The 26,446-nt window shown below is 38.4% G+C and overlaps 4 protein-coding genes and 1 long non-coding RNA gene across 13 annotated transcripts in view; 3 read left to right on the top strand and 2 right to left on the bottom strand.

Moving 5' to 3' along the window:
- LOC126587995 (receptor-like protein 2) overlaps positions 1-11,107 on the bottom strand; it is a 32,755-nt gene extending 21,648 nt beyond the window's left edge. For 2 of the 4 annotated variants that reach the window (XM_050253113.1, XM_050253114.1), the window contains exon 1: positions 8,826-11,107. In XM_050253113.1, the coding sequence (XP_050109070.1) occupies positions 8,826-10,999 (2,174 nt within the window). In that variant the 5' untranslated portion in view covers positions 11,000-11,107. The remainder of the gene's footprint in view (positions 1-8,825) is intronic. The other 2 variants (XM_050253116.1, XM_050253115.1) reach the window with 2 other exon arrangements.
- LOC126587999 (N6-mAMP deaminase) overlaps positions 1-21,236 on the bottom strand; it is a 75,038-nt gene extending 53,802 nt beyond the window's left edge. For 2 of the 4 annotated variants that reach the window (XM_050253125.1, XM_050253124.1), the window contains exon 1: positions 5,363-5,439. Coding sequence is in view for 2 of the 4 variants with exons in the window: in XM_050253127.1 (XP_050109084.1) it covers positions 21,088-21,164 (77 nt within the window). In the remaining 2 variants the exon portion in view is untranslated. Of the gene's footprint in view, positions 1-5,362; positions 5,440-21,087 lie in introns of those variants that run through there. The other 2 variants (XM_050253127.1, XM_050253126.1) reach the window with 2 other exon arrangements.
- Positions 1-26,446, top strand: part of LOC126588007 (uncharacterized) — a 48,875-nt gene that overhangs the window by 21,488 nt on the left and 941 nt on the right. The window lies entirely within an intron of this gene.
- LOC126587997 (RNA pseudouridine synthase 6, chloroplastic-like) lies at positions 6,075-26,058 on the top strand. 2 transcript variants are annotated; one of them, XM_050253120.1, is made up of 10 exons: positions 6,075-6,165; positions 22,393-22,661; positions 23,181-23,309; positions 23,425-23,679; positions 23,756-23,837; positions 23,952-24,067; positions 24,151-24,205; positions 24,369-24,480; positions 24,965-25,134; positions 25,610-26,058. In XM_050253120.1, exons 2-10 carry the CDS (start codon positions 22,429-22,431, stop codon positions 25,886-25,888), a joined length of 1,431 nt encoding a protein of 476 aa, XP_050109077.1. In that variant the 5' UTR covers positions 6,075-6,165; positions 22,393-22,428; the 3' UTR covers positions 25,889-26,058. The 2 variants fall into 2 exon arrangements, with proteins under 2 accessions (XP_050109077.1, XP_050109076.1); XM_050253119.1 differs by having other exon boundaries at positions 6,077-6,165; positions 24,345-24,480.
- Positions 6,144-7,310, top strand: LOC126588003 (uncharacterized). Of its 2 annotated transcripts, none has more exons than XM_050253130.1 (3): positions 6,144-6,434; positions 6,998-7,078; positions 7,199-7,310. In XM_050253130.1, the coding sequence occupies exons 1-3, from the start codon at positions 6,202-6,204 to the stop codon at positions 7,290-7,292; spliced, it is 408 nt and encodes a 135-aa protein (XP_050109087.1). In that variant the 5' UTR covers positions 6,144-6,201; the 3' UTR covers positions 7,293-7,310. The 2 variants fall into 2 exon arrangements, with proteins under 2 accessions (XP_050109087.1, XP_050109088.1); XM_050253131.1 differs by having other exon boundaries at positions 6,149-6,434; positions 7,195-7,310.

Below are 26,446 nucleotides of genomic sequence, written 5' to 3'. Positions count from 1 at the left end.
CTCATGTGAGTTCTCAGAAACAAAATTGTGAGGGCATGGTCGGGGGCCAAAACGGACAATATCGTGCTACGGCGAAGTCGAGCCAGGGATGTGGTGGAGCCTAGGTCGGGATGTGACAGATGGGTATCAGAGTCAATCCCTGGCTGGAAGTGTGCTGACGAGGACGTCAGGCCCCTAAGGGGGGTGGATTGTGAGATTTTACATCGTCTAGGGGAGTGGATCCTCTATGCCTTATATGTACATTCCCACCTCCAATTAGCACGGGGCATTTTGGGAGCTCAGTGGCTTCGGGTTCCTTAGGAACTCTGAAGTTAAGCGAGATCGTGCGAGAGCAATCTCAGAATGGGTGACCCATTGATAAGTTCTCATGTGAGTTCCCAGAAACAAAATCGTGAAGACATGGTCGGGACCCAAAGCAAATAATATCGTGTTACGGCGGAGTCGAGCCCAAGATGTGACAACTTCTCTCTGCATGCTTCTAGCTGTTATATATATATATATATTATTCAATTTTTTTACTCAATTGTTTTACTTTTTCTCCATGTGTTGCTTCATGTATGTTTCTCAGTTGTTTGAATTTACTCTTTATCTTCAGTTTTTACTGAATTTATTGACTGTATGTGCATAGGTTAATCTATTTGCTATATGTCATGGTTAAATGTTTGGTTTCTTTCTTTTTTTCTTTTTATCAATCCTCCCTTTTACAATTTAAGTTGAATTACCATGGGATGTACAACAAAGAAGGCTAAAAAACAGTCTAGCCCCAAGAAAAGGCCATAAACAAAGCAAGGAAAAAGACCAGTGGTTAAAAAGGCTAAGTAGTCCGTAAGAGATTTATAACAAGATATAAAACACAACTTTCGTCCAAATCCTAGACATCCCACTAACCCAGAAAAGTACAAAATGACAGCTAGCTACTTCAAAACGGACAATATCGTGCTACGGCAGAGCCAAGACTGTGATGTGACAGAATGGTATCAGAGCCACTCTGCTGTGTGCCGACGAGAATGTCGGGCCCCTAAGGAGGGTGGATTGTAACATCCCATATCGACCAACGGAAATGGGTGATGCGCCTTATATGTACATGCCTACCTCTATATAGCACGAGGCCTTTTGAGAGTTCATTGGTTTTGGGTTCCATTGGAACTCCGAAGTTAAACAAGTTCGGGTGGGAGCATTCGCAGGATGGGTGACCCATTGAAAAGTTCTCATGTGAGTTCCCAAAACAAAATCGTGAGGGCGTTACCGGGACCGAAAATGGATAATATCGTGCTACGGCGGAGCCGAAACTGGGATGTGACAATCACAGTCACAGATTACAAACGTACAAAAGACGTTTATATAAAATAAAAAAAATTGCACGAAAAAGGATGGTTTTGAAAAAGGACACGGAGCTATCTCTAACATAACTTGATGAACAATTCTAACAACAATAAAAAAAAAATAATGAAAATGGTTTGAAAACTTTGAGTTTTAACGATAAGGACAAAATAAAGGGTAAAATGAATAGTATCAGGATTAATTTTTTAGTGTAAAAATGTAGTTTTTCATTAAAATGAACAATACCGAAAGCTTTTCGTTAAAGTTTTCTGAAAAAAATGCCAAAACGTTGAAATTGATGAGAAGATGGATGCTGTTTGTACTCTTCAATTGCTGCCACTTATATTGTTTTTATTTTTTAATGTTGTAAATATGGTGGATGCCCTAAATAAAGAATTCGAAAAATAATTGCAATATCACTGTGCACATGAAGACTTTGAAGTCTGATAATTGAAATCTTTGTTTACATGAAGACTTTGTAAATAAGGTTAGTTTGCTTTTTGTAATTGTAGCATGAATGCAATTCATTTTTCTTTTTCTTTTTTTGCCTATTTTTCAAAATTGTAACGTATTCTTTGTTTCATGTGTGTGTCGTACGAGTTTGAGGATTTTTTTTGCTTTTAAATTTACTTTGTATAGATTGATGGGGCATTTTTGTTATCATACAAGCTAACAAGGAAACTACAAATTAGGATATGCAGAATTTAGGTGACAAAAAATATTGGAGCTGATTATCAACCTGCAAGTTTGGACGTTGTCTTTGTTGACCAAGAGGTTAAATCTTTACACTTTTTTCATTATTAAATAGGAACAGTTTTATATCTGTCAAAATGCATCTATCATACTTTTAGTATTAAATCAATTTTAATATTCAAAAGAAAACAGCTGGCCAGATTATTGTATCACTACTATTGCTAATCTAGAGCCAAAAGAAGGCTGCAGGTAAAAATGATTTTAGTCTTGGTCTGTTGTGGTAGCGGCATTTCAAGCTTTCGGAACTTTAATTTCAAAAGAAAACATGACGGGAGGGTTAGGTAGCATTTTAATATTCAAAAGAAAACAGCTGGCCAGATTATTGTATCACTACTATTGCTAACCTAGAGCCAAAAGAAGACTGCAGGTAAAAATGATTTTAGTCTTGGTCTGTTGTGGTAGCGGCATTTCAAGCTTTCGGAACTTTAATTTCAAAAGAAAACATGACGGGATGGTTAGGTAGCATTTTAATATTCAAAAGAAAACTGCTGGCCAGATTATTGTATGCAACAGTAAATGATGACAAGAAATGACGACTTGATAGCGAAACTAGGATGCTGGAAGACTGATAGATTTCTGGAGAGAGGTCCAATGTCTGCAATCTTGCGAGGTTTGATATTTTGGTCTGGAATGTTAGAAGTTGTTGACACTAGGATCCAACTCTTAAAAAAGTTTCAGTTGGCCAATCTCAGTAGTTACATATATTGCTGTTCAGACTGTTGAGTCGGAGTTAAATTTCTTGTGGCATGTTGGATAGAAACTTGTACTGTAAAGCAGTTAGATTGCTTGTGGAATGTTTGAGTTGCAGCCTTTTGCGATACCAGCTCTCGTTGTCTGCAAACCTAAATTTGGAAGTTCACCTGAAACCTAGTTACTACTGAAAGCTTGTACCGAACGACGGAGCTTTGGAAACCCCAAATCAATCACGCCATCTCAGTTGAGACCAAAACAGTCATTACACGTTGCAGCCTTGCTCGGACTTTGTGCTACAAGCAAAAGAATGAAAAGGGAAAGTTGAAACCAAGGAGAGTATGCCATTGTAGGACAAACAAAATGATGGAATGAGAGCTAGCTAGCTTGCTGTAGATTATCATTGCATGAAGATACACTTAAATGGTAATTAGCGTAGTCCCTCAAGCATTCATTATTTCTTTAACTTCACTTAAGCATGCCCCTTCTTTCCGAACGGTCTAATTTTAAGTCTCTATCTATAGATCATTCTTGCATTAAAATTAATTCAATCTCAAATCATTTAATCATTTAATTATTTAATTAGTAATATTACCCTGAACCCTAAACCCCAACAGCTACTCCTTTTTAATAGAAACACCCTTAAAAAGTCAAATTCAAGAGAAATCTCACTTAATTCTTAGTGTGTGATGAAATTCTTTTTGTGACATTCCTCAGTGAAAAGAGGATTGTTTCCTGAGAAAAAAATCCATAATACTTTTGGGCGGATGTTTTAGTTTATGGTGGTGTTATCCACACACCCGTCTTTTACTTTCTACACATATCTTGTTTATTTCTTTTCTTTAATGTTCTTCAATTCATCAATCTAAAGGACAAAAAAAAAAAAGAAAGTATGTGAGATGAAAAAATAATGTGTGGAGAAAACCACTCTCAATTTAATGTTTAGAATTATATTTTGTTCGACAACAAAAAAAAAAAAAAAGGAAAATTAATGAAAAGAGCTTAAAAACTTTGAGTTTTAATCAAAATGACAAAAAATTGTTGTAAGTTAATAGTATCAGGAGTGACTTTTTATAGTAAAAATGTTATTTTCATTAAAAGTGAACAGTATAGAGAGTGTTTTGTTAAAACTTCCAAAAAAGAATTGTATTTTGTGGGTGGTTGGATTTAAGAGAAAAGGATCCGGCAAGGATCCTTTTTCTGGGGATCTAGAAATTATATCCATTCATCGCACATCGTGCAATCAGAAATCATTTAAAATTAAATATAAATAGTATCTAATGAAAACTAACCGCACAATATACGATGAACGAACATAATTTATAGATCCCCTAGATCACCAGGAAAAGGATTCCTTTTCCGGATTTAAGGACTCAGATCGGAATGTCTGTTCACTTTGCTTTTAAGTTTTGACTAGATGGTTTGACACTTTCACTTCCTCCCGGGAAGTTGGGGGCATAACTTTTTTTTCTTTTCAGAAGTTTTAGTTTAATACCCATAAAATGGTTATAGTCATTGTCCCGTCGTCGCCGTTATAGTCTGAGTCATCGCCTTGAGGTGCTGCATATTTTTCAACTTATATGTGACTTATCTTGTCGGTTGCTCTGTTGGCTCTGTCTCTCCAGATTGACTAGAATTCCATACAAGATTGTACATATTGCAATCTTGTTACAATCTTGTATTATACTGTTTAAAATTGACGAGGAGTTCCTCTTTATTTCATTTAGTGACTGACTTATAAAATTTTGTGCTCCTGAATCGTTCATATTATGAATTTCTATATAGTGATCATCTCTATAAAAATCAATTAAAACTAAAATGTGCAGATGATGTCGTTCTAAATATGTGTGACACGCCCCGATCTCGATATTCCTCGAATACCAAGATAGGCACGTGCTGACCGACACCTGCGGGTGACGAAAGCCATTTATTGAATGCAAAAGCTAAAAATAAGGAATAGAAAAGACCTAGAAATATAAAAGAATCAAGAATATACATTTAAGGAACGTGTTCAGAGCACACATCTATAACACTAAACGAATTAATATAAAAATTGAATTAACAAAGGAGTGGGTCCTACACCGAGAGGACTCGAAGATGCCGATGCGAAAGTGCCTGGACGCCGGGATTATATGCCTCGATTCTAAACCCTGAAGGGTGCGCAAAACAAACATGAGTGGACCATATATATATATATATATATAGTAAAACAGTTATCAACGTACTAATCCCTAGGTTTTATGAAAACACATATATATATATATCATAAGTTTTCAGAAACCTAGCATGCCGGACAATAATGAAACCAAACAGAAAGCAAGCAAGAAAGAGAAAAGGGGCATACTTTTCCGAATAACGTGCTCCACATCTGAGAAAACTATGACACCCTTATCAAAGATTAGATTGTGTTTCCTGAAAACAAAGAGAGAGAGAGAGAGAGAGAGAGAGAGAGAGAGAGAGAGAGAGAAGTAATGGTAAAGTGGAGTCTTTGACGGATCCGTTAAGGTGAGCGTGAAGTTCCACCTTTGGCATTGATAGCCAGTCCTCCATTGTTAACTCTGTTTCTTTTTGTTCTTATCTTGCTTTTAGCTGCCTGGACCTGTATAGCTTCGAGCAGTAGAAATTCTCCACCTGAGCTGTGTCTATGACATGATAAGCAAGCCAAGCCAATGCTGATTGCTGACGGTAGAAAGAAGACAAAGCCCATAATGTTTTTTGTTTCGGTAACTTTTTAATGGTCCGGACTAATTCAATTTTGTATTTATTGTTTGGATAATTTTAGGTGATCAATTTTTTTTAACTAAATTTACTAACCAAATAATGTCGTCGTAGATTATTGGATTATTAATTAAGTGTCAATTAACGTGTTTGCTTCTTATTGGTGACACATCATTTGGTTTGCAAATTTGGGCTCCCTAACATTGTTCTTATTGTTTTAGTGCATACAGTGGACCGCACACAAGAACTTCTCAATCTAGAGCTCGTTTGGAAGTACTTTTAAAATGCCTAAAAGTGTTTTTGGTGAAAATATTTTTAGAACCAATCGTTAGTTAAACTGCAAATGAATATTGGAAAAGCACTTGAAGGACTTTATGGTGCTTTTTGCTGGAAATGCTTCAAATACTTTTAGACCCTAAAGATATTTTCACTAAAAACACTTTCGGTTATTTTAAGTACACTTCTAAACAAGATCTTAGAGGGTAGAAAAAAAGCCTAAGAACTTCATCGGGCCCAACTCAAGGGTAGTTGGGTAACAGAGGCCCAATCACTAGTGGACTCCATCAAGCTTGGATAATGCTTTCGGACGCGGTCCATTACTCTGTAAAAACCCGACCCACAACCCGGCTTTCAGAAATCAAAATCTCAGTTAAACCTCACCTCAAAAATCAACTCAAATAGCAGGTTGTACTATCCAGCTTCAGCCTCCGGAGGAAGAAGATGGGGCCGGTGAGCTTCTCCTCAATGTTGGCCAACGGCTGCCGGAGTTTCAGTGTGCCGGCGGCCCTTGTGCGCACCTTAGCACTCACCCACGTTGCTCTCAGTGAACACTCCAACAGCTACAGGCACGTTAAGGTGGCATGGTTTTCTCGGAGTTCGAATAAACGAAAATCTGCACGTCAGTCCCTTAAACACGACGTTTCGCAGCCAACTGCCGTTTCTTCTGCCAATGGGTACCTTAAATTTTCCGACTTTGATGCTTTTTTGTTTGTTTTTGTTTTTGGGTTTCTGAGATTTTGGCTTAATTGTTGGTATTTATTTGTTGAAAGTGAGAGTTCGAATGAAGGTCGAACTTGGAAGCAGTTTGTTTGGTAACCGAGAAAATGATCAGGGATTAAGAATGTGGAATGGAAATTTTGAATCTTTATCGTTTTAGAATACCAAATTCTTTCTTTGTAATGGAAATGGAAGCTCTGAGATTTTGGCTTAATTGTTAGTATCTATTTGTTGAAAGTGAGGTTTGGATTAAACTGGTCTAATTCGGAAGCACTTTGTTTGGTTACTGAGAAAATGAGCAGAGCAAAAGAATCTGGAAATGAAAATTTGAATCTCTATCGTTTTAGAGTTTTATAATTTTGATCATTGTGATGGATAATGTGTCGATATAATTGTCGCCAACAACAAAATGTTACATAGACTTTCTGCCATTTTGTGTTCTAGGTAAAACACAATGTTTTACGCGTCCTTATTATAATTTTTACTAGTGTTATTCTTGTTCACATCAAATTTTGATCAGGTGCTATGAAATTGACTGGAAATCAAGAATTGTAGCTGTAACTGATGATTTCGTGGTTTGGACAAACCTGCTGGTACAACAGTACGTATCATTACGGACACATTTCGATATCTGTTATCTGGCACTATCAAATGTTTTTTTTGAGTAGTTAATTAGTTGTTTACATCAACTATGATTCAATAACAATTTTTGTCCAGGTAGGAGGAACTACAGACAACATCGAAGAAAGTTGTGCAACCTTTGCCACTCGTGCCTTGGGACTAACAACGACCCTGATGACTACACTTCAGATTGATAATTGTACAGAAGGATGGTATGTTCTATTATACTAGTTTGTTGTCTTTCTTGTTGTTGAGACTCGAGACAGAGAGGGTAATGCTACTCACTCACTTGCGTTGTTTAAAACGACCTATGTCTTGTTCTTATCTTGCTTTTAGCTGCCTGGACCTGTTTAGCTTCAAGCAGTGGAAATTCCCCATCTGAGCTGTGTCAATGACATGATAAGCAAGCCAAGTCAATGCTGATTGCTGACGGTAGAAAGAAGACAAAGCCCATAATGTATTCTGTTTCGATAAGTTTTCAATAGTTCGGACTAATTTAGTTTTATATTTATTGTTCGGATAATGGCAGAAAGATTAAATTTATAAATTAAATAATGTGGTTGTAGATTAATAGATTATTAATTAAGTGTCGATTAACGTGTTTGTTTCTTATTGGTGATATATTACTTAGTTTTAAAATTTGGTTTTCCTAACATTATCTTTATTATTTTAGTGCATATACATGACCGCACATAAGAACTTCTTAACACAGAGTTCATTTGGAAGCACTTTTAAAATGGCTAAAAGCGTTTTCGGTGAAAATATTTTTATAATAAATTGTTAGTTTAACTTCAAGTGAATCATGAAAAAACCCTTGAAGGACTTCATGGTGCTTTTTGCTAGAATCACTTAAAATACTTTTAAACCCCAAATATATTTTCACTAAAAGTGCTTTCAATTATTTTAAATACACTTCCAAACGAGCTCTTAGAGGGTAGAAAAATGGGAGCTTTAAAGAAAAGCTTCCGGTACTATTCATTTCAATAAAAAACCATATTTTTACACTAAAAAGTCAATCATAGTACTATTCACTTTACCCTTTATTTCGTCATTATCGTTAAAATTCAAAGTTTTCAAGTCATTTTCATTAGTTTTCTTTAGAAAAAAGCCTAAGAACTTCATCGGGCCCAACTCAAGGGTAGTTGGGTAACACAGGCCCAATCACTAGTGGACTCGATCGAGCTTGGATTGAAGTCTCAAATCTATATCCTATTAATTGCACTGGATTCGGATCAAAAATCCAATTAAAGTGAAGGTGTAAAACCAAGGAGAAGAACAAAGGTAAATGACAGCTGCAAATAACTATTTCAAAGTCGTGTTTATTGCGTTGTTTAATGTCTTGGTCTTCTTTGCATTCGAAATGGCACCGAGAGTAGATTAAGAAACAAACGACCTATGACTTAAGAGATTAAATAACTTGCCTTTAAAAGTGAAATCTTGTTTGGAACTAAAAGTCAAAAAGTAAAAACTCAAGGAAGTAGTTTTTAGTTTTCAATGTTGCCAAACAAAATTTTTGTTTTAAAAAAAGTGAAAACAAAAACTGAAAGCTAAAAACAATATGGTTATTAAACGCTCTTATATATCTTAGATTGTTGCGATGCAGCATAGCAGTAGTAATGTGTACTAGTCAATAAGTTTTTTATTTCTCAAAGAAAAGTACACTTGATTAACGTACAAAGCGATCTACAACATTGGAGAAAAATTCGAAATATGCATATCGCCATGACCTGCTCAAAGCTAAAGGGCCACAAACTCCCCAAAACCCTACAATGAAACCAAGAGACACTGAAATTTGAAGCCATGGAATTCCATTCCCAGAGTCATGTACATCTTCCTGGTCCTTAGTCGTATCACTATCTCCTGGGCTCTTCTTTTGGCACTCATTTGGAAGCGGGGAGCCGCAAAGTCCTGGGTTACCCTCAAAGGCAGTAGCATCGAAGCTTTGGAGCTGAGTGCCTAATGGTATTTGGCCTTGGAGGTTATTGTAGGCAACACTAAATGAAGACAAGAAATTAAGACCTGATAGTGATGCTGGGATTTCACCCGAAAGATTGTTTCTTGAGAGGTCTAATTTATCCAAGTTTCGGAGGTTCGAGATTTGGTGTGGAATGTTGCCAGACAATTTGTTCAAACTAATATCCAGTTGTTGGAGAAGTTGCAATTGCCCAATATCGCGGGGTATATTGCCACTTAGACTGTTGTTCCCGAGGTTGATTGCTGTCCTTAAGTTGGACAAATACTTGACCTGTAACAAAACTGCAGACCCATTAGAGCTGCTGAAGTAGATGGGCAACTCTAAATCGTCGTGACCTGTTTGAGTTGCAGCCTTTTCCGACCTGAGAGCTTGTAGTCTGCAAAGCTCCTTTGGAAATTCACCTGAAATGAAGTTATTATCCAAGTATATAGAGGAGAGACTTGGAAGAGTCCCCAACCAACCAGGTATTGGTCCCGTGAGTCTATTAGAAGACAGATCCAACATTTTCATTTTCTCAAGCTTCGACAGCCATACAGGTACTTTTCCTGTCAATTGGCACATTCCCAAACCGATAGCGTGGAGATTTTGGAACCCAGATGAATCAACCATGAGATCACCATCTGGCATTTCTTCACCTAGAAAATTATTTGTCAAAACGAGTACCCTTAAACTTTTGCAATCCTTCAATATCTTCATTGCCCCTGTGACATTGGTCAATCTGTTATGAGAAAGCGAAAGGAATGATAAGGACTTTAAAGAAAGAATTTCATGTTGTAATTGTCCCTCAAGATCATTTATGCTCAGTCGGAGTGCTATCAAGGACTTGCATGAGTAAACGCTTATTGGCAAGGGACCGGTGAAGTGATTACTCACTAGGTCAAGTTTAATAAGTTGAGTAAGTTTGGAGAAATTAAGCACAGAGAGATCTCCTTCCAATTGGTTGTATCCTAGATTCAGTTCTGTAAGGCTTGAGCAATTCATCAGAGACGGAGGCAGAAAACTCTCTAGATTGTTGAAATGGAGGATTATGAGCTTCAATCTGGAGAGCTTCCCAATATGAAGAGGAAGTGCGCCGCTCAGCTGATTAAAGTTGAGATCCAGGATTGCGAGGTTGGTAAGATTGGCAATGTTCTCACCAATGGCCCCAGAAAGCTTATTGGAAGGCAACGAAATTTCTTCAAGTGCTCGAGCCTTGTGAATATCACCTGGAAGTGTCCCCAAAAGGTTATTGAAGCCTGCACGAAAGAGCTCCAATTTTGAACAGTTACCAAGTCCAAGGGGAATTATGCCACTGAAATCATTGTGGGAAAAATCCAAGCTTCTAACAAAAGGAGAATAAGAACAGTTGAAAGATGGCATTTGGCCCTCAAGGAGATTGTTGCTGACATTTAAGTTGCTCAAATTCCATGCACGCTGGAGGAACGATGATGGAGTTGTTCCGTTGAATTGATTGCTGGACAAATCCACTATTCGGATACAACTTGGCGGTGGAGATAGCGGTAGTTCTCCAGAGAGAAGGTTGTAGCTCAAATCAAGGATCTGAAGGCGACCCAAGGACAGAAAGAATCCAGCTTCCAGTTGACCATAAAGTATATTATGGGAGAGATTGAGGTGGGTGAGATGCGTGAGATTTCCAAGAGATGGAGAAATGACTCCTTTGAGGCGTTTGGAGGGCAACAACAGATGGGTGACTCTACCAGCCATATCACAAGTGATGCCCTCCCATCGACAACAATCGTGGGAAGACCAGTTTAAACTAGAAGAAGCGATATCAAATGAAGAAAAAAGAGACTGTTGGTCCATTTTGCTGCAAGCAGCATGGGTTGCAGAAATACCGCTTGTGATAAACAAGATGAAAAGTGGGAGGACATATGATTTGGTTAGATGATTAGGCTGCACCGCCATGGTTCTTGTTGAAAGTGGCATACAAGTATATTAGATTGCTCAAAGGTGTATACTGCTTTTATAGACAAAAAGATGTAGAAACAGCATCGGAACACATAATTATGCGTGCTGGAAGGTGCATAGTTGTAGAAATTGCAAACATATCACATCGTTGTATATGCACGGCTGTTTCTGTAGGTTGTTAGCTATCCCACATCGGTGGGGGCCAAGAAAATAATGGGTTTAAATATGATTACCCTATTCCAATTATTACTGAGGTTTTTTGTGGTTAAACCTCACATCTAACGAATTGGGCACTTGGTAAGTACCAAGTTAGGGACAGTATCAATCTCGGTAGAGTGGGTCCCGCAGATCTAAAAATTCCACAATTTTAGTCTTGGTCTATGGTAGCGTTTTTTCAAATTTTCATTATGAAGTGCACTGAATTTATGTTTGAACTATGTGTATATTTCATGATAAGATCTTTACAAGATTACAAAGTCATATGTAAGATAATGGGATTGAAAGGGAGGGCATGGATTGTCAGACAACACACCTCACCTTCATAATAGAGGCTTTGATCATTAGGACGTGTGGGTTCGGCCTCTGAGTTCTTAAGAAGCACTTTCTAAAAAGTAGGAAGTGTCAGTCTCGTTAGAGTGTGGGGCCCAGGGCTCGTCGATCTAAAAAATGCCAACATGGTATCAAACCACACAGCTACGGGCCCGTGCAAGCCTCACAAGGAAGTGTGGGTTTGGAAATAAGCACTTCTTGAAAAGAGGCTTTTGGTTACCAGGAAGTGTGGGTTCGGCCTTAGAGTTCTTAAGAAGCACTTCCTGAAAAGATTGAAAACAAGTCCGGACTCCACTGAACAGACCTCTAAGTGGGGCAAGTCCGAACTCCATTTAATAGACCTTTAAGTGGGGTCCCGAGGGACCTGTAGATCTAAAAATTCCACAATTTTAGTCTTGGTCAATGGTAACCTTCTTTCAAGCTTTCATTATGAAGTGTTGATTTTATGTTTCAACTTTGTGTATATTTCATGATAAGATCTTTACAAGATTACAAAGGCAAAATAATGGGATTGAGAAGGAGGGCATAGACTACCAGACAACACACCTCACCTTCATAATAGAGGCTTTGGTCATGAGGAAGTGTGGGTCCAGCCTCTGAGTTCTTAAGAAACACTTTCTAAAAAGCAGGAAGTGTCGGCCTCGTTGGAGTGTGGGGCCCAAGGCCCGTCAATCTAAAAAATTCCAACATGGTATCAAACCACCTGGTTACGGTTCCGTGCAAGCCTCACTAGGAAGTGTGGGTTTGGAAATAAGCACTTCTTGAAAAAAGGCTTTGGTCACCAGGAAATGTGGGTTCGGCCTTAGAGTTCTTAAGAAGCATTTCCTGAAAAGATTGAAAACAAGTCCGGACTCCATTGAACAGACCTCTAAGTGGGGCCCCAAGGGACCCGTAGATCTAAAAATTCTACAATTTTAGTCTTGGTCTATGGTAACCTTTTTTCAAGCTTTCATTATGAAGTGTTGATTTTATGTTTCAACTATGTGTATATTTCATGATAAGATCTTTACAAGATTGCAAAGGCATAAGAATGGGATTGAGAGGAAGGGCATGGACTACCAGACAACACACCTCACCTTCACAATAGAGGCTTTGCTAATGAGGAAGTGTGGATCCAGCCTCTGAGTTCTTAAGAAGCACTTCCTAAAAAGCAGGAAGTGTCGGTCTCTTTAGGGTGTGGGGCCCAGGGCCCGTCGATCTAAAAAATTTCAACATGGTATCAAACCACACGGTTACAGGCCCGTGCAAGCCTCACCAGGAAGTGTGGGTTTGGAAATAAGCACTTCAGAGTTCTTAAGAAGCACTTCTTGAAAATACTAAAATCAAGTCCGAACTCCATTGAATAGACCATTAGGTGGGACAAGTCCGGACTCCATTGAACAGACCTCCATAGATCTAAAAATTCCACAATTCTAGTCTTGGTCTATGGTAACATTTTTTCAAGCTTTCATTATGAAGTGTTGATTTTATGTTTCAACTATGTGTATATTTCATGATAAGATCTTTACAAGATTACAAAGGCATATGTAAGAGAATGGGATTGAGAGGGAGGGCATGAACTGCCAGACAACACACCTCACCTGTCACGCCTCGATCCCGACATACGTCCAAGATTGACACGTGACGTCACTAAATGCCCGTAACTCAACGTACCCTGCCTTTTGGATATGTACAAAATATAATTCAAGATCCAGATGTATAATAATTTTACGTATACTTTATGGCTGCATCTAACCTCTTCGTTAGACTGCCTACGTACCCTCAATAGGGATCAAGCCATTCGTAGTTCAACTTTTCACTACACTCGAATATTCATCACATAAACTGTTATATTTCAACATAATGCACAATTCAGAGCGTGCAACATCTCAAGGAACAATCGACGAGGTGCAATAATAATCTATAGTCATATTGGTCAACGGTATATCATAATCATAACAATTACATCCAACAACATCCAATAATCACACCAAATAATAACCCATACAACACACTGACATGCAGGGCTAGAGTGACATAGTTCGGTAGAAACCTACATCTCTGAAGCTGAAATCAAATCAAAGGAATCAAGTCACCAAAGGGATTCCGGACCACTCAACGGATTCAAACTCAGAATACGATTCCGGACCATCACTTAACGGAATCGCGGAGTAGAAGGGATTCCGGACCATCACTTAACAGAATCCGAGCCAAGGTACGATTCCGGACCATCACTCAACGGAATCGCAGAATCAAAGGGATTCTGGACCACACCTCACCTGTCAGACAAAGGCATATGTAAGAGAATGGGATTGAGAGGGAGGGCATGAACTGCCAGACAACACACCTCACCTGTCACGCCTCGATCCCGACATACGTCCAAGATTGACACGTGACGTCACTAAATGCCCGTAACTCAACGTACCCTGCCTTTTGGATATGTACAAAATATAATTCAAGATCCAGATGTATAATAATTTTACGTATACTTTATGGCTGCATCTAACCTCTTCGTTAGACTGCCTACGTACCCTCAATAGGGATCAAGCCATTCGTAGTTCAACTTTTCACTACACTCGAATATTCATCACATAAACTGTCATATTTCAACATAATGCACAATTCAGAGCGTGCAACATCTCAAGGAACAATCGACGAGGTGCAATAATAATCTATAGTCATATTGGTCAACGGTATATCATAATCATAACAATTACATCCAACAACATCCAATAATCACACCAAATAATAACCCATACAACACACTGGCATGCAGGGCTAGAGCGACATAGTTCGGTAGAAACCTACATCTCTGAAGCTGAAATCAAATCAAAGGAATCAAGTCACCAAAGGGATTCCGGACCACTCAACGGATTCAAACTCATAATACGATTCCGGACCATCACTTAACGGAATCGCGGAGTAGAAGGGATTCCGGACCATCACTTAACAGAATCCGAGCCAAGGTACGATTCCGGACCATCACTCAACGGAATCGCAGAATCAAAGGGATTCTGGACCATCACTCAACGGAATCGAGTGGAAGACCAAGGAATACAACAACAGCTTGAAGAAACAATACAAGAACCAAACACTTAATTTAGAAGGGCTGAATGACACAAAAAGTGAAATAAGGAAACAAGATGTGAAACAAGTGCCTAAGTAACAAACCCCATGACAATAGGTTAACGGTCCACTACTAGCCCTCACATTTCATCACATCAATCCAATCATACAATACAAACCATATTTCCAAAGCACAAGTCAAATCATACTTAATGAAAATAGATCGATGGCCAGAAATAAAAATAACGCTTCAATAGAATTCACATTCAATAAACATAGGTCTATGGTATGTGTGTGTGTGTGTGTGTGTGTGTGTGTGTGTGTATAATTCACATTTCAATAAAATTTCATTTATAACCCATATCATATTCACAAATGATATTAATATAAGCAATCAAGGTAATAGCTATATCACATATATTCAAGTCACTCTCAAACCAATGTGGTCCCACTAGGCTTCACTTAGTACCCTGTGGTACTAGATTTAGTATTTAGAACGTTTCGAGACATGTTGACCAAAAGTCAATTCTTGATCAACAATAGGATCCACAATGCTACATCATTTGATCCAGTAGATTTGCACATTGGATTCTGGATCTATAACTTCCTAAGGTTCACATTATGCTCAAAGAACAACATACTAAAATCTCATCGTGATCCGATGGTTGGATCTCTGCCAATTACTAGAATTAGGTGGCGGTTAACAATTAATTTTACCAACTTAGAAATCCAATTCAGGAAGATCCATATGTCGGATTCCGTATCCATCAGTTCCAGCTATCCTCAAATATTACGTTCTCTAATGCATTAAAGTTTGGTGACGATCCAACGGTCGGATCGTCAATTCAAATGTTGATCAAGTGATGTATCATAATGAAACTAAGTTCAAACAATCAAACCACTTCATACGGATATCAATTATAAATTCAGGGCATCTAATTGGACTTAGAAAGTCATCGTCGGACCACTGGCCACCCACCGCAGCATGCGCCGCCGCGGGTGGCGGTCGGCCACTCCGACTCGCCGGAAAATTCAACTAATTCAAAAAATTACCAAATTTTACAGGTATGTAGATCTCAATGAGTGGAACAAGTTTCATACCTGTGGCCAAGTCTAATTTGGCCTGGAAATGCCCCAATTTCACTCGAACCGTCGGAAACCCTAAAATGGGTGCGCTTCGATTCGACTTCCTCGATGTTCCAACGTCCCTACAACTGATTGGGTCTTGTTCGTGGGTCCAAGGGGAGTTTACTAAGGATGGTGGTGGGTGGTGAGACTCGCCGGAACGGCGAAATTGCCGTCAAAACTCCATGGGTAACCCACACGATTTTACATGGTTTTTGGACCTAAAAACCCTCAATTTTGGGTGGGAATGGAAGATGGTAGAAGAGGTTGCAGGTGAGAGATAGTTGAACTTTGCCTGAAAAAATGGTGGAAGTGGCCGGAAACCACTCTGGGTTGGCGCGGGTAAAGGGTCCACGGTTGGACCTTCCTTTCTTCCTTTTGTCTCGCCACTCCGTGGCTTCTTTTTTTTTCTTTCAGCCACTCCCGTGGCTTTCTTTCCCTCCCTTTTTTTTTTTTTTTTTTTTTGCAACAACTTCAAACGTTTGTAACTATATCGTTTATAATACGGACTCGCAAACGGCTTTCGCCTATGCGTTCGTGATCTCAATATCTATTCAACAATATAAATTGTGACCTCGAATGATCTACGGATTTTAAATAATTAATTTTCCAAAAAAATAATATAAAATCTCTATAATACCAATACGTAGATTATAATAATGAAATCCAAGAACGAGATTTCACATCACCTTCTCCTCAAATCAAGGGAAAGGAACACTAAATACAAGGCACAAACAGCTGCCATAAATCAAGGGGAATAAGTGGTAATCACAACTCATCACAAGACAAGGGATGGGGAATAGAGATTTGGATTTTTTTTGTGAGGATCCATTATATATGTTCATCGTAAATTATACGGCCAAAAATTATTATGAATTTTTTATTTAAAATTAAATACACAAAGTACATAACAAACGATGATCGTACGATGTACAATGAACATATGAGATGTAATTGTATATATATATACACACACTCTTGAATATTCAACAGCTGGTCAGATCATTGTATGCAATAGTAAATGATGACAAGAAATGATGACTTGATAGCGAAACTACGATTTTGCATGACTAATAGATTTTTGCAGAGAGGTCCAATCTCTCCAACCTTGCGAGGTTTGATAGTTTGGTTTGGAATGTTAGAAGTTGGTGACACTAAGATCCAAATCTTGAAAAAGTTTCAGTTGGCCAATCTCAGTATGTACGTATATTCGTTTCAGACTCTTGTTTCAGAGTTAAATTTCTTGTGGCATGTTGGACATAAACTTTTACTCTAAAGTAAAGTTGCATGTGGAATGTTTAAGTTGCAACCTTTTGCGATACTAGCCCTCGTAGTATGGAGAGGACGTAGGAATAAATTGGTTACAAACTTATTATTTTTGAGACTCGAACTTAAAATATCTCACTTATAAGTGAAAAAATATCATAAGATCGTAATACTAAGTGATTCTAATTTTAGATATTTTGCTAGCTAGACATACATTTTTAGATAATGTTTATAATTCATGGGATGTGGATCGCGCGTCTTCAAGTAAAAATCATATCATTAATAGGAGAGATCTTTTAATGTGCCCAAAACATAGAGTGGTACATCACGTGCAACTAACGATGCAAGTGGTGAGATACTTATATTATAAAATTAACAACTTAAAAAATAAAACTTCTTTTCATTTATGTAATGACACGTGATATGCTACTTGTATTCTAAGCACAATGAAAAATTTCTCCATCAATAGCGTTTTTCATAATAATTTGGCAGCACAAATATATATAGCGGCAACTTTTTGTATTGTACGCAATAACTTAGAATGTCAACAAGAAAAATATAATACGATGATCACATTAAGGAGTTCTGATATTGAACCTCTTATTCAAGCATACATATATACATATATATTCCCATTTGCAAAAGAAAACATTAATTCACTTGAACTCCTGAGTCATATATTTGTCCAACTTTCCAGTGTCGCGGTATGTTATACAGTTATTGTGAGGAAGAACCCAAGTCTCATCACATCACCATCATCATTACTATATAACATTCTTATTTGCAAGGGTCCACTTGGGGGCAAGGTTGTTGTCCAAACTGCTCCATAACTCCTGTCTAATACTTTGCATACAAAGTTGTTTGTCTGCAAAGTTTTTATATTATTTCAATTAATATGTTAAGATGAGTGTGGATGCAAATTTCCTCCTTCTTATTCTTAGATGAAAATGTACTTGCAAAACAATTAATATCTTTAGTCAAAGCCAAGAGCCTCACGCACCCACAATGAATGGGGGGCTTTGGTCGAAGAACCTCTGATGCCAAAGTTAGAATTTGAGGGAAAAATGTTTAGAGAAATTTGGAGAGTTTAGCAAGAGAATTGAACATAGGTTTTTAGAGAAATGTGAGGGTATATATAGGGGTGTGGCCAGCCCTATTTGGAGAAATGGGGACCGGCCACTTATGGTGGTAATTAGCAATAAATCAATTAATTAGGCAATCAATATTAATTGGGTAATTAATCAATTAATTTGCTAATTAATCCCAATTTGAAAATAGTAATTCGGAGTTACCTTGTGTGAAGGATTTGATGATGATTGATGAGATAGGTCTTGAATAAATACCTGTTTTGATCCTTTTTAACCTTGATTTAGCTATCATCGTCTGCTTCTTGCGCGTGGGAGCTCTGGTGTGCCTCAAGGGTAATTTTGTCTTTTTACCCAAGAATCTACGTGTCACCTCCATATTTTTCTCGATTATTTTTGGCTCCACAATGAGGTTAACATAAGAATAAAGCAAATAAATTCAACAGATACAGGAACAAGAGTTTAGCTAAAAGATAACAACTTGACTGAATTCATATGCAGCTCTTTATTATATATTTTCTTTGGTGTATAACTAAAAGTCTAAATTAACTGTTGTTTCCTTTTGAAGAAAAAACAAGTGCTTGCAAAAAGCTGAGTAGTGAAAGAGGCGAGCACACTATCATGACTAACTAGCTAGAGTAACGCACATTTCTGGATTGGTGTCACTATCAACGATACCAAGAGAAAACAGAGAAGCAGCTGCATTAGTAGTTTTAGCCATCCGACCAAAGGACAAGGATTGTCTGCCATCCCGTGCCTTCCTGTTTGTGTGGTCACGGTTAAACCACGTTAACATTTTATATTACTATTCATTTTAGTCTTATTATCTCTATAAAAAAAACAATATAAAATGTTGACGTGGCTTAACCGTGATCACACAAAACAGGAGGGCATGGGAGGGCACCGAAAGTGGGAGGGCAGACAATCCTTGTCCCCGACCAAATGTTCGTTTGCTCAGGATGAAATCTGTGCGGTCACTGGAGCCTTGGTCAGTTATAACTACAGTTAGAGCAACTTCACCGTTGGAGTTTGCTCGGGGGACAGGCAAGGAAAAAGGGCCCTAGAGGCCGGGCTGTGGACTCCAGCGTGGGGGAGCCCGAAGGATTGTGGAGGCCCGAGCAGCGAGCCTATGAGGAATTGCCAACCCGAGAGCCCAAGTGGATCTGACGCAGGGCTGACGTCAGGACGACGTCAGTCATAATATAAAATTAATAAAAATATAAAATATTAATAAATAAAAAAGTAAAAAAAAAATTTAAAAAAATTGTAAAACCTAGCTTCGAACTCAACGGCTCTCGCCGGAGTTCGTCGCCGAGGTGATGAACACCCACAGACAAATGGCAGAAATGGGTGGCTGAGGTGTGGTAGCTACTGAGCTTGAAAAATGGCACAGAAAAATGGCAGAGATGGGTCACCAGAGATCGGGTGGCTGAGCTTGAAAAATGGCACAGAAAAATGGCAGAAAAATGGTGAAGATGGAGGAAGAGAGGCGAGGGGGTTCGTTGGGGGGTGGGGGGGGGGGGGGTTGGAGGAAGATGAAGGACTTTTGGAATGGTGCTTTGGCACCATCTGAAAAGAAGAAGAAAAAGAAGGGCTTTTGGATTGGTGCGTTGGCACCATCTGAAAAGAAGAAGAAATAGAAGTGGTGTGTTGGCACACTCTGAAAACAAGAAAAAAAATGTTTGCAAAAAAAAAAAAAACAAAAAAAAGAAGAAGAAGAAATAATAATAATAATAATAAAAAGTAATATTTTATTACGAATTGCTAAGGGGAGGGTTAAGATGCAAAAGGAAGTTACTGTTCATTATGGCAGTTACTGTTCACATGATGGATTAAATAGTGGATTGCCTGGGAAATGGCTTCAAGGGTGGAGTTACTCTTACTGTAACAATCTGTCCCGATAATTTTTTACGAATTTTATAATGATGACATTTTGAACTTTTCACAGGTGAAAGATATTTCGGAGATTGTTTTTGGACATAAATTGGTGAGCCGGGCGGGGCCCACCTCCCCTTTTGGCCCCCCGGCCCTGCTTTCTTCTTGGCTGCCACGTCGACCCCTCTCCTCTTTTCCCTCACTTTCTCTTCTCTCTTCTCTCCCCCGAGTTCACTCTCTCTCTTTCTCACTGTCGGACCTCTCCCTCTCGCAACTCACCCTCGTTCTCTCTCTTTCCCCGAGGACACACCCACCCACACCACGCCGGCGACGACACCCCCCGCCATCACCCTCACTCCGTGCTCTCTCTCCCCTTCTCCGTGAAGCGCAGAGCACACCCACCGGAACCCAGCACACCCAACCCTCTCCTCGAGTCCGACGGCTTCAAGCCCATTCTCCAGCCACTTCCCGGCAACGGCGAAGGACCACGAAGGTACGGGTTGTTATCATACTTCTTTCGTAATTCTTGTGATAATTTTGTGGTCAGTTGTAAGAATGTGGATCAAGTCAAACAACCTGAACACTTCGGTTAAAGAACGGTCATCTGAGTGCAAGAACAGACATATTTCCAATGTTAGGATTCAAGAAAGAATTGAAATTACATTGTTCAAAAAACAAATTTCCTAGTACAAATGAACTGAAAAAATTTCAAACTACTCTGATCGACGGGAATTATTCTAAACTACAGTAAGAGAGATTCGAACTCAGGTGCAAGCGAGCGGGGATCCTTGCCCAACTGACCTAACCCACGTTTGCAAAAATCACCAAAAAAATCATTAATTGAAATGCAATGGGGACATTTCGGTTGAGGATTTAGAAATACCAGGCAAGAAAAATGTAAAATTTAAGATGGGTAAGAATCGTAAGACTAAATTTTCCTTCTTCATCCTACATTTTCCCAGCAACCAAACAGAAAGCAAGCAAGAAAGAGAAAAGGGGCGTACTTTTCCGAATAACGTGCTCCACATCTGAGAAAACTATGAACCCTTATCACCCAAAACACTAGCAAGTTCTCTGCACACAAAACAAAACACCGGAGATTAGATTGTGTTTCCTGAAAACAAAGCGAGAGAGAGAGAGAGAGAGAGAGAGAGAGGTAACAGTAAAGTGGAGTCTCTGACGGATCCGTTGAGGTGAGCGTGAAGTTCCACATTTGGCATTGACAGCCAGTCCTCCATTGTTAACTCTGTTTCTTTTTGTTCTTATCTTGCTTTTAGCTGCCTGGACCTGTTTAGCTTCAAGCAATAGAAATTCTCCATCTGAGCTGTGTCAATGACATGATAAGCAAGCCAAGTCAATGCTGATTGCTGACGGTAGAAAGAAGACAAAGCCAAGTCAATTGTCCGACTAATTCAGTTTTATATTTATTGTTGGGGGGTAATGGTGTGGAGATTAAATTTATAAATTAAATAATGTGATTGTAGATTAATAGGTTATTAATTAAGTGTTGATTAACGTGTTTATTTCTTATCGGTGACATATTACTTAGTTTTAAAATTTGGTTTTCCTAACATTATTTTTATTATTTTAGTGCATACACATGACCGCACACAAGAACTTCTCAACATAGAGTTCATTTGGAAGTACTTTTAAAATGGCACTACCAAATGTTTTTTATATTTATTGTTCGGATAATGTCAGAGAGATTAAATTTATAAATTAAATAATATGATTGTAGATTAATATATTATTAATTAAGTATAGATTAACGTGTTTATTTTTTATCGGCGACACATTACTTAGTTTTAAAATTTGGTTTTCCTAACATTATCTTTATTATTTTAGTGCATACACATGACCGCACACAAGAATTTCTCAACATAGAGTTCAATTGGAAGTACTTTTAAAATGGCTAAAAGCGTTTTCGATGAAAATATTTTTAAAATAAATCATTTGTTTAACTGCAAGTAAATCCTGGAAAAACTCTTGAAGGACTTCGTGGTGCTTCTTGCTAGAATAGCTTAAAATACATTTAAACTCCAAATATATTTTCACTAAAAGCGTTTTCAATTATTTTAAATACACTTCCAAACAAGCTCTAGGGTAGAAAAAAGGGAACTTTAATTAAAAGTTACTGGTACTGTTTACTTTAACGAAAATCATATTTTTACACTACAAAGTCAATCCCGATATTATTCACTTTATCCTTTATTTTGTTCTTATTGTTAAAACTTAAAATTTTTAAGTTTTTTCCATTAGTTTTCTTAAGAAAAAAGCCAAAGAACTTCATCGGGCCCAACTCAAGGGTAGTTGGGTAACAGAGGCCCAATCACTAGTGAACTCGATCGAGCTTGGATAATGCTTTTGGACGCGGGCCATTACTCTGTAAAAACCCGACCCACAACCCGGCTTTAAGAAATCAAAATCTCAGTTAAACCTCGCCTAAAAAATCAACTCGAATAGCAGTTTCTACTATCCAGCTTCAGCCTCCGGAGGAAGAAGATGGGGCCGGTGAGCTTCTCCTCAATGTTGGCCAATGGCTGCCGGAGTTTCAGTGCGCCGGCGGCCCTTGTGCGCCCGTTAGCACTCACCCACGTTGCTCTCAGTGAACACTCCAACAGCTACAGGCAAGTCAAGGTGGCATGGTTTTCTCGGAGTTCGAATAAACGAAAATCTGCACGCCAGTCCCTTAAACAAGACGTTTCGCAGCCAACTACCGTTTCTTCTGCAAATGGGTACCTTAAATTTTCCGACTTTGATGCTTTTTTGTTTGTTTTTGTTTTTGGGTTTCTGAGATTTTGGCTTAATTGTTGGTATTTATTTGTTGGACGTGAGAGTTCGAATGAAGGTCGAACTTGGAAGCAGTTTGTTTGGTAACCGAGAAAATGATCAGAGATTAAGAATATGGAATGGAAATTTTGAATCTATATCGTTTTACAATACCAATTTTTTTCTCTGTAATGGTAATAGAAGCTCTGAGATTTTGGCTTAATTGTTAGTATCTATTTGTTGAAGGTGAAGCTTGGATTAAACTGGTCGAATTCGGAAGCACTTTGTTTGGTTACTGAGAAAATGAGCACAGCAAAAGAATCTGGAAATGAAAATTTGAATCTCTGTCGTTTTAGAGTTTTATAATTTTGATCATAGTGATGGATAATGTGTCGATATAATTGTCGCCCAACAAAATGTTACATAGAGTTTGTTCCATTTTGTGTTCTATGGTTTACCGACTTTGATATCATGTCTTCTCTCAGCTACCCTGAATATACTCGGTTGCTTCCATGTCCCTCAGACAATGGACCACCAAGAATCGAGCACTTGGTTGTTTCAGAAGGGGGGCCTGTACTAGAATATATATGCAAAGTTCTGGATCTTCCTCTTCAGTGAGTGCTGCTCCTTTTGTCTTCTAATTGTTTTTTTGTTGATTTATGGCATATGATTTCCGTCGTTATCAAGTTCGAGTTGATAAATAGAAAAAAAAAAAATCATTCTTTGAAGGTTTGTTGCAGATCTCATCCATTTTGGAGCTGTATATTATGCCCTTGTCTGTCCACTGCCTCCTCCAACTGCAACCCCAGAGCAGATGAGGGTATTTAAAGAAGTTACAGCACCATCAGTACTAAAAGATAGAGCTTCCATCAAAGGAAAAACTGTAAGAGAAGCACAGAAGACTTTCCGCATAACACATCCAGACCAATTTGTTGAAACCGGAACCTACTTACGTGTTCATGTACACCCAAAGCGTTTTCCTAGGTAAAACACAATGTTTTACGCGTCCTTATTATAATTTTTACTAGTGTTATTCTTGTTCACATCAAATTTTGATCAGGTGCTATGAAATTGACTGGAAATCAAGAATTGTAGCTGTAACTGATGAATTCGTGGTTTTGGACAAACCTGCTGGTACAACAGTACGTATCATTACAGACACATTTCGATATCTGTTATCTGGCACTATCAAATGTTTTTTTATTAGTTAATTAGTTGCTTACATCAACTATGATTCGATAACAATTTTTGTCCAGGTAGGAGGAACTACAGACAACATCGAAGAAAGTTGTGCAACCTTTGCCACTCGTGCCTTGGGACTAACAACACCCCTGATGACTACACATCAGATAGATAATTGTACAGAAGGATGGTATGTTCTATTATACTAGTTTGTTGTCTTTCTTGTTGTTGGGACTCGAGACAGAGAGGGTAATGCTACTCACTGACTTGCAGTGTTGTCTTAGCTAGAACCAAGGAGTATTGCTCAGTTTTTCACGGAAAAATCAGAGTAAGTTTTGCAATTTCATGCGTTGGCATACATAATTTTGATAGCCATAATTACTGGGAGGGGGAGGGCAGAGTGTGATAACTCAGAAGCTGAGGGGTTCCTTATTACGTCCCTCCAACACGGAGTTTGTTTTCTTTAGGTCATTAAGTTTTCTTTCACCCAGGAGAAAAAGGTGAAGAAGCATTATCTTGCTCTTGCCGCTGCCCCTGTGCCAATTGGAACAATTACTCACTACATGCGTCCAATTAACATGGCTCCAAGACTCATTTCAGAAGGTAATGGTGTATGTCAAGCACTGCATAGAAACTAGTTTGGTGTTTGAGGAGCTGCACTTTGAATGTGTCAAGTGCCTTGAGGGATTTAAATCCTCACCACATTGTTTTGCCAATATCTTACCCTTCTGTTTTCCTATTTGGAGCTGAAATGACACCTTCAGTGTGTGCTGCTTGTGTGTAGAACTAAAAACCATTATTTCTCACGACAGGCATTTGGTGGGATGATTCAAATAGACAGGACATGACCGTTGTTTAAAGCAATTTCAGGATTATGTTTTGTTCTTTCGGTTTTTATAAACGTTTTAAAAGCCAATTTAAAGTTTTAATGAATTGAAGCCCACCCATAGAAAGCTTTCTTTAACTAGATGTAACATCTTCACAACCACAGTTGAAGAAATAAACTTCGTGAATAGAAATATACTTTGTGAAATTTTTACACTTAGTAGTAAACTCCTTCCGTATGAAGCTAAATTTGGCAACGCAGATTTCATGGAACGGTGGAGTTTGTGTCAACTTGAAGTCATGGAATGCAAGGAGGTTCCCTGGCCAAGTTCTGTTGTTGAACAGAAATATTGTGTTGAACACTGTGGGTGGCCTTCAAAAGAATATGCATATGAGTGTAAAATCAACCTTCTGACTGGGCGGACTCATCAGGTTAGGAGCAAAAATCTATACTGATACATGAATTCAATTAGTTTCATTTTCTTTTCAGACTCTGATTTGGAGCGAGATGGTGATCATTTTCTCAATTTGTTTTTTTCTTTCTGAGATCTTTGAGATATGGTCTTATTAATATTGGCTTTAAATTGGCTCAAATAAAAAGGGACGTCCTGCTGCTTCAAGCATATAATATTTCAAAAGGAATAAGATTTTCCGTAGTTTAGAATTCAAGATTTTGGGAAGATGAGTTATAACTAAATATCTAAAAACTTTGACTTCTCGTTCTTTGGCACAAGGAATGTATCACTTGAATCTTACATGGTTACTGTATTCTGTTTCCGTTAGTTATGTCATTCGATTCTACGGAACTAGGAGTTAAAAGAATATCGACGATTCTTTTAATAGTTTGTGTTGCAAGTAAGGTCAGATAATGATAATTTCTTTGGAAATAACTACATTGATGATGCAGGTTCGAGCACAACTGGCTGCGCTTGATGCACCAATAGTTGGTGATTCCATGTACATGCCAGCTGCAGTTGCAGAAATGGCAAGTCGTGGGCTGAACCCGTTTGGCAAATATAAGAAGCATTATACTCATGTAACTGATAAAGAAGTAGCGATCGAAGAGTGGAGTGCACAGCATGGGAAGGAACCTGGCGTTGCTATTGGTCTTCAAGCATGTCAGATATCATGGGATGATGGGAAGTACACTTTTGAGGCTGGAGTTCCTTGGTGGAGGTGCCAATAAAATTAGAAGAGGTGGATGCGGATCGATTGCATGGTACGGTATTCTCCTTTTGGTGGAGTTAGGGTGTCTGCCTGGATCATATGCTTGATTTCTATCATTACAAGGCACAATGTAGACATACTTTTGTTTATGAGTTCATATTTGGCTATGCCTGCTGGCCTGCCCTTGTATTTTGGTGATCTCTCTCTTTCTCTCTCTCTTTCTCTCTTATCGTCTGCATTCAAAATAGTTGTGGCCTCAATTATTGATTGACACTTATTTATAAACTCATTTGGGTGCAAAAGATTTGATCTCGCAGCAGGACGAGGACAATACTCTCCAAACATACATAACATTGCATCGCTCCTTCCAAATCACCCAACAGCGAATGCCCATGAACCTAAGGAATTGAGCTTCATGAGTGGTGAAAAACTCCCACAAAACCCTAGCTAATCGCAAAATGATTAAAACATGGTATTAAGTCGGAATGAAAACGGACTATCGGGTTACCGAATCCGATTATTATCAGATCATATTTGCTGTAAAACACACCAGATTTGAATCATTAACGAACTGTCG

The sequence above is a fragment of the Malus sylvestris genome, chromosome 10 (assembly GCF_916048215.2).
Source record: "Malus sylvestris chromosome 10, drMalSylv7.2, whole genome shotgun sequence".
NCBI classification, from domain to species: domain Eukaryota; kingdom Viridiplantae; phylum Streptophyta; class Magnoliopsida; order Rosales; family Rosaceae; genus Malus; species Malus sylvestris.
The sequence above is the reverse complement of the archived record's forward strand: the minus strand, read 5'-3'. Positions and strand labels throughout refer to the sequence as shown.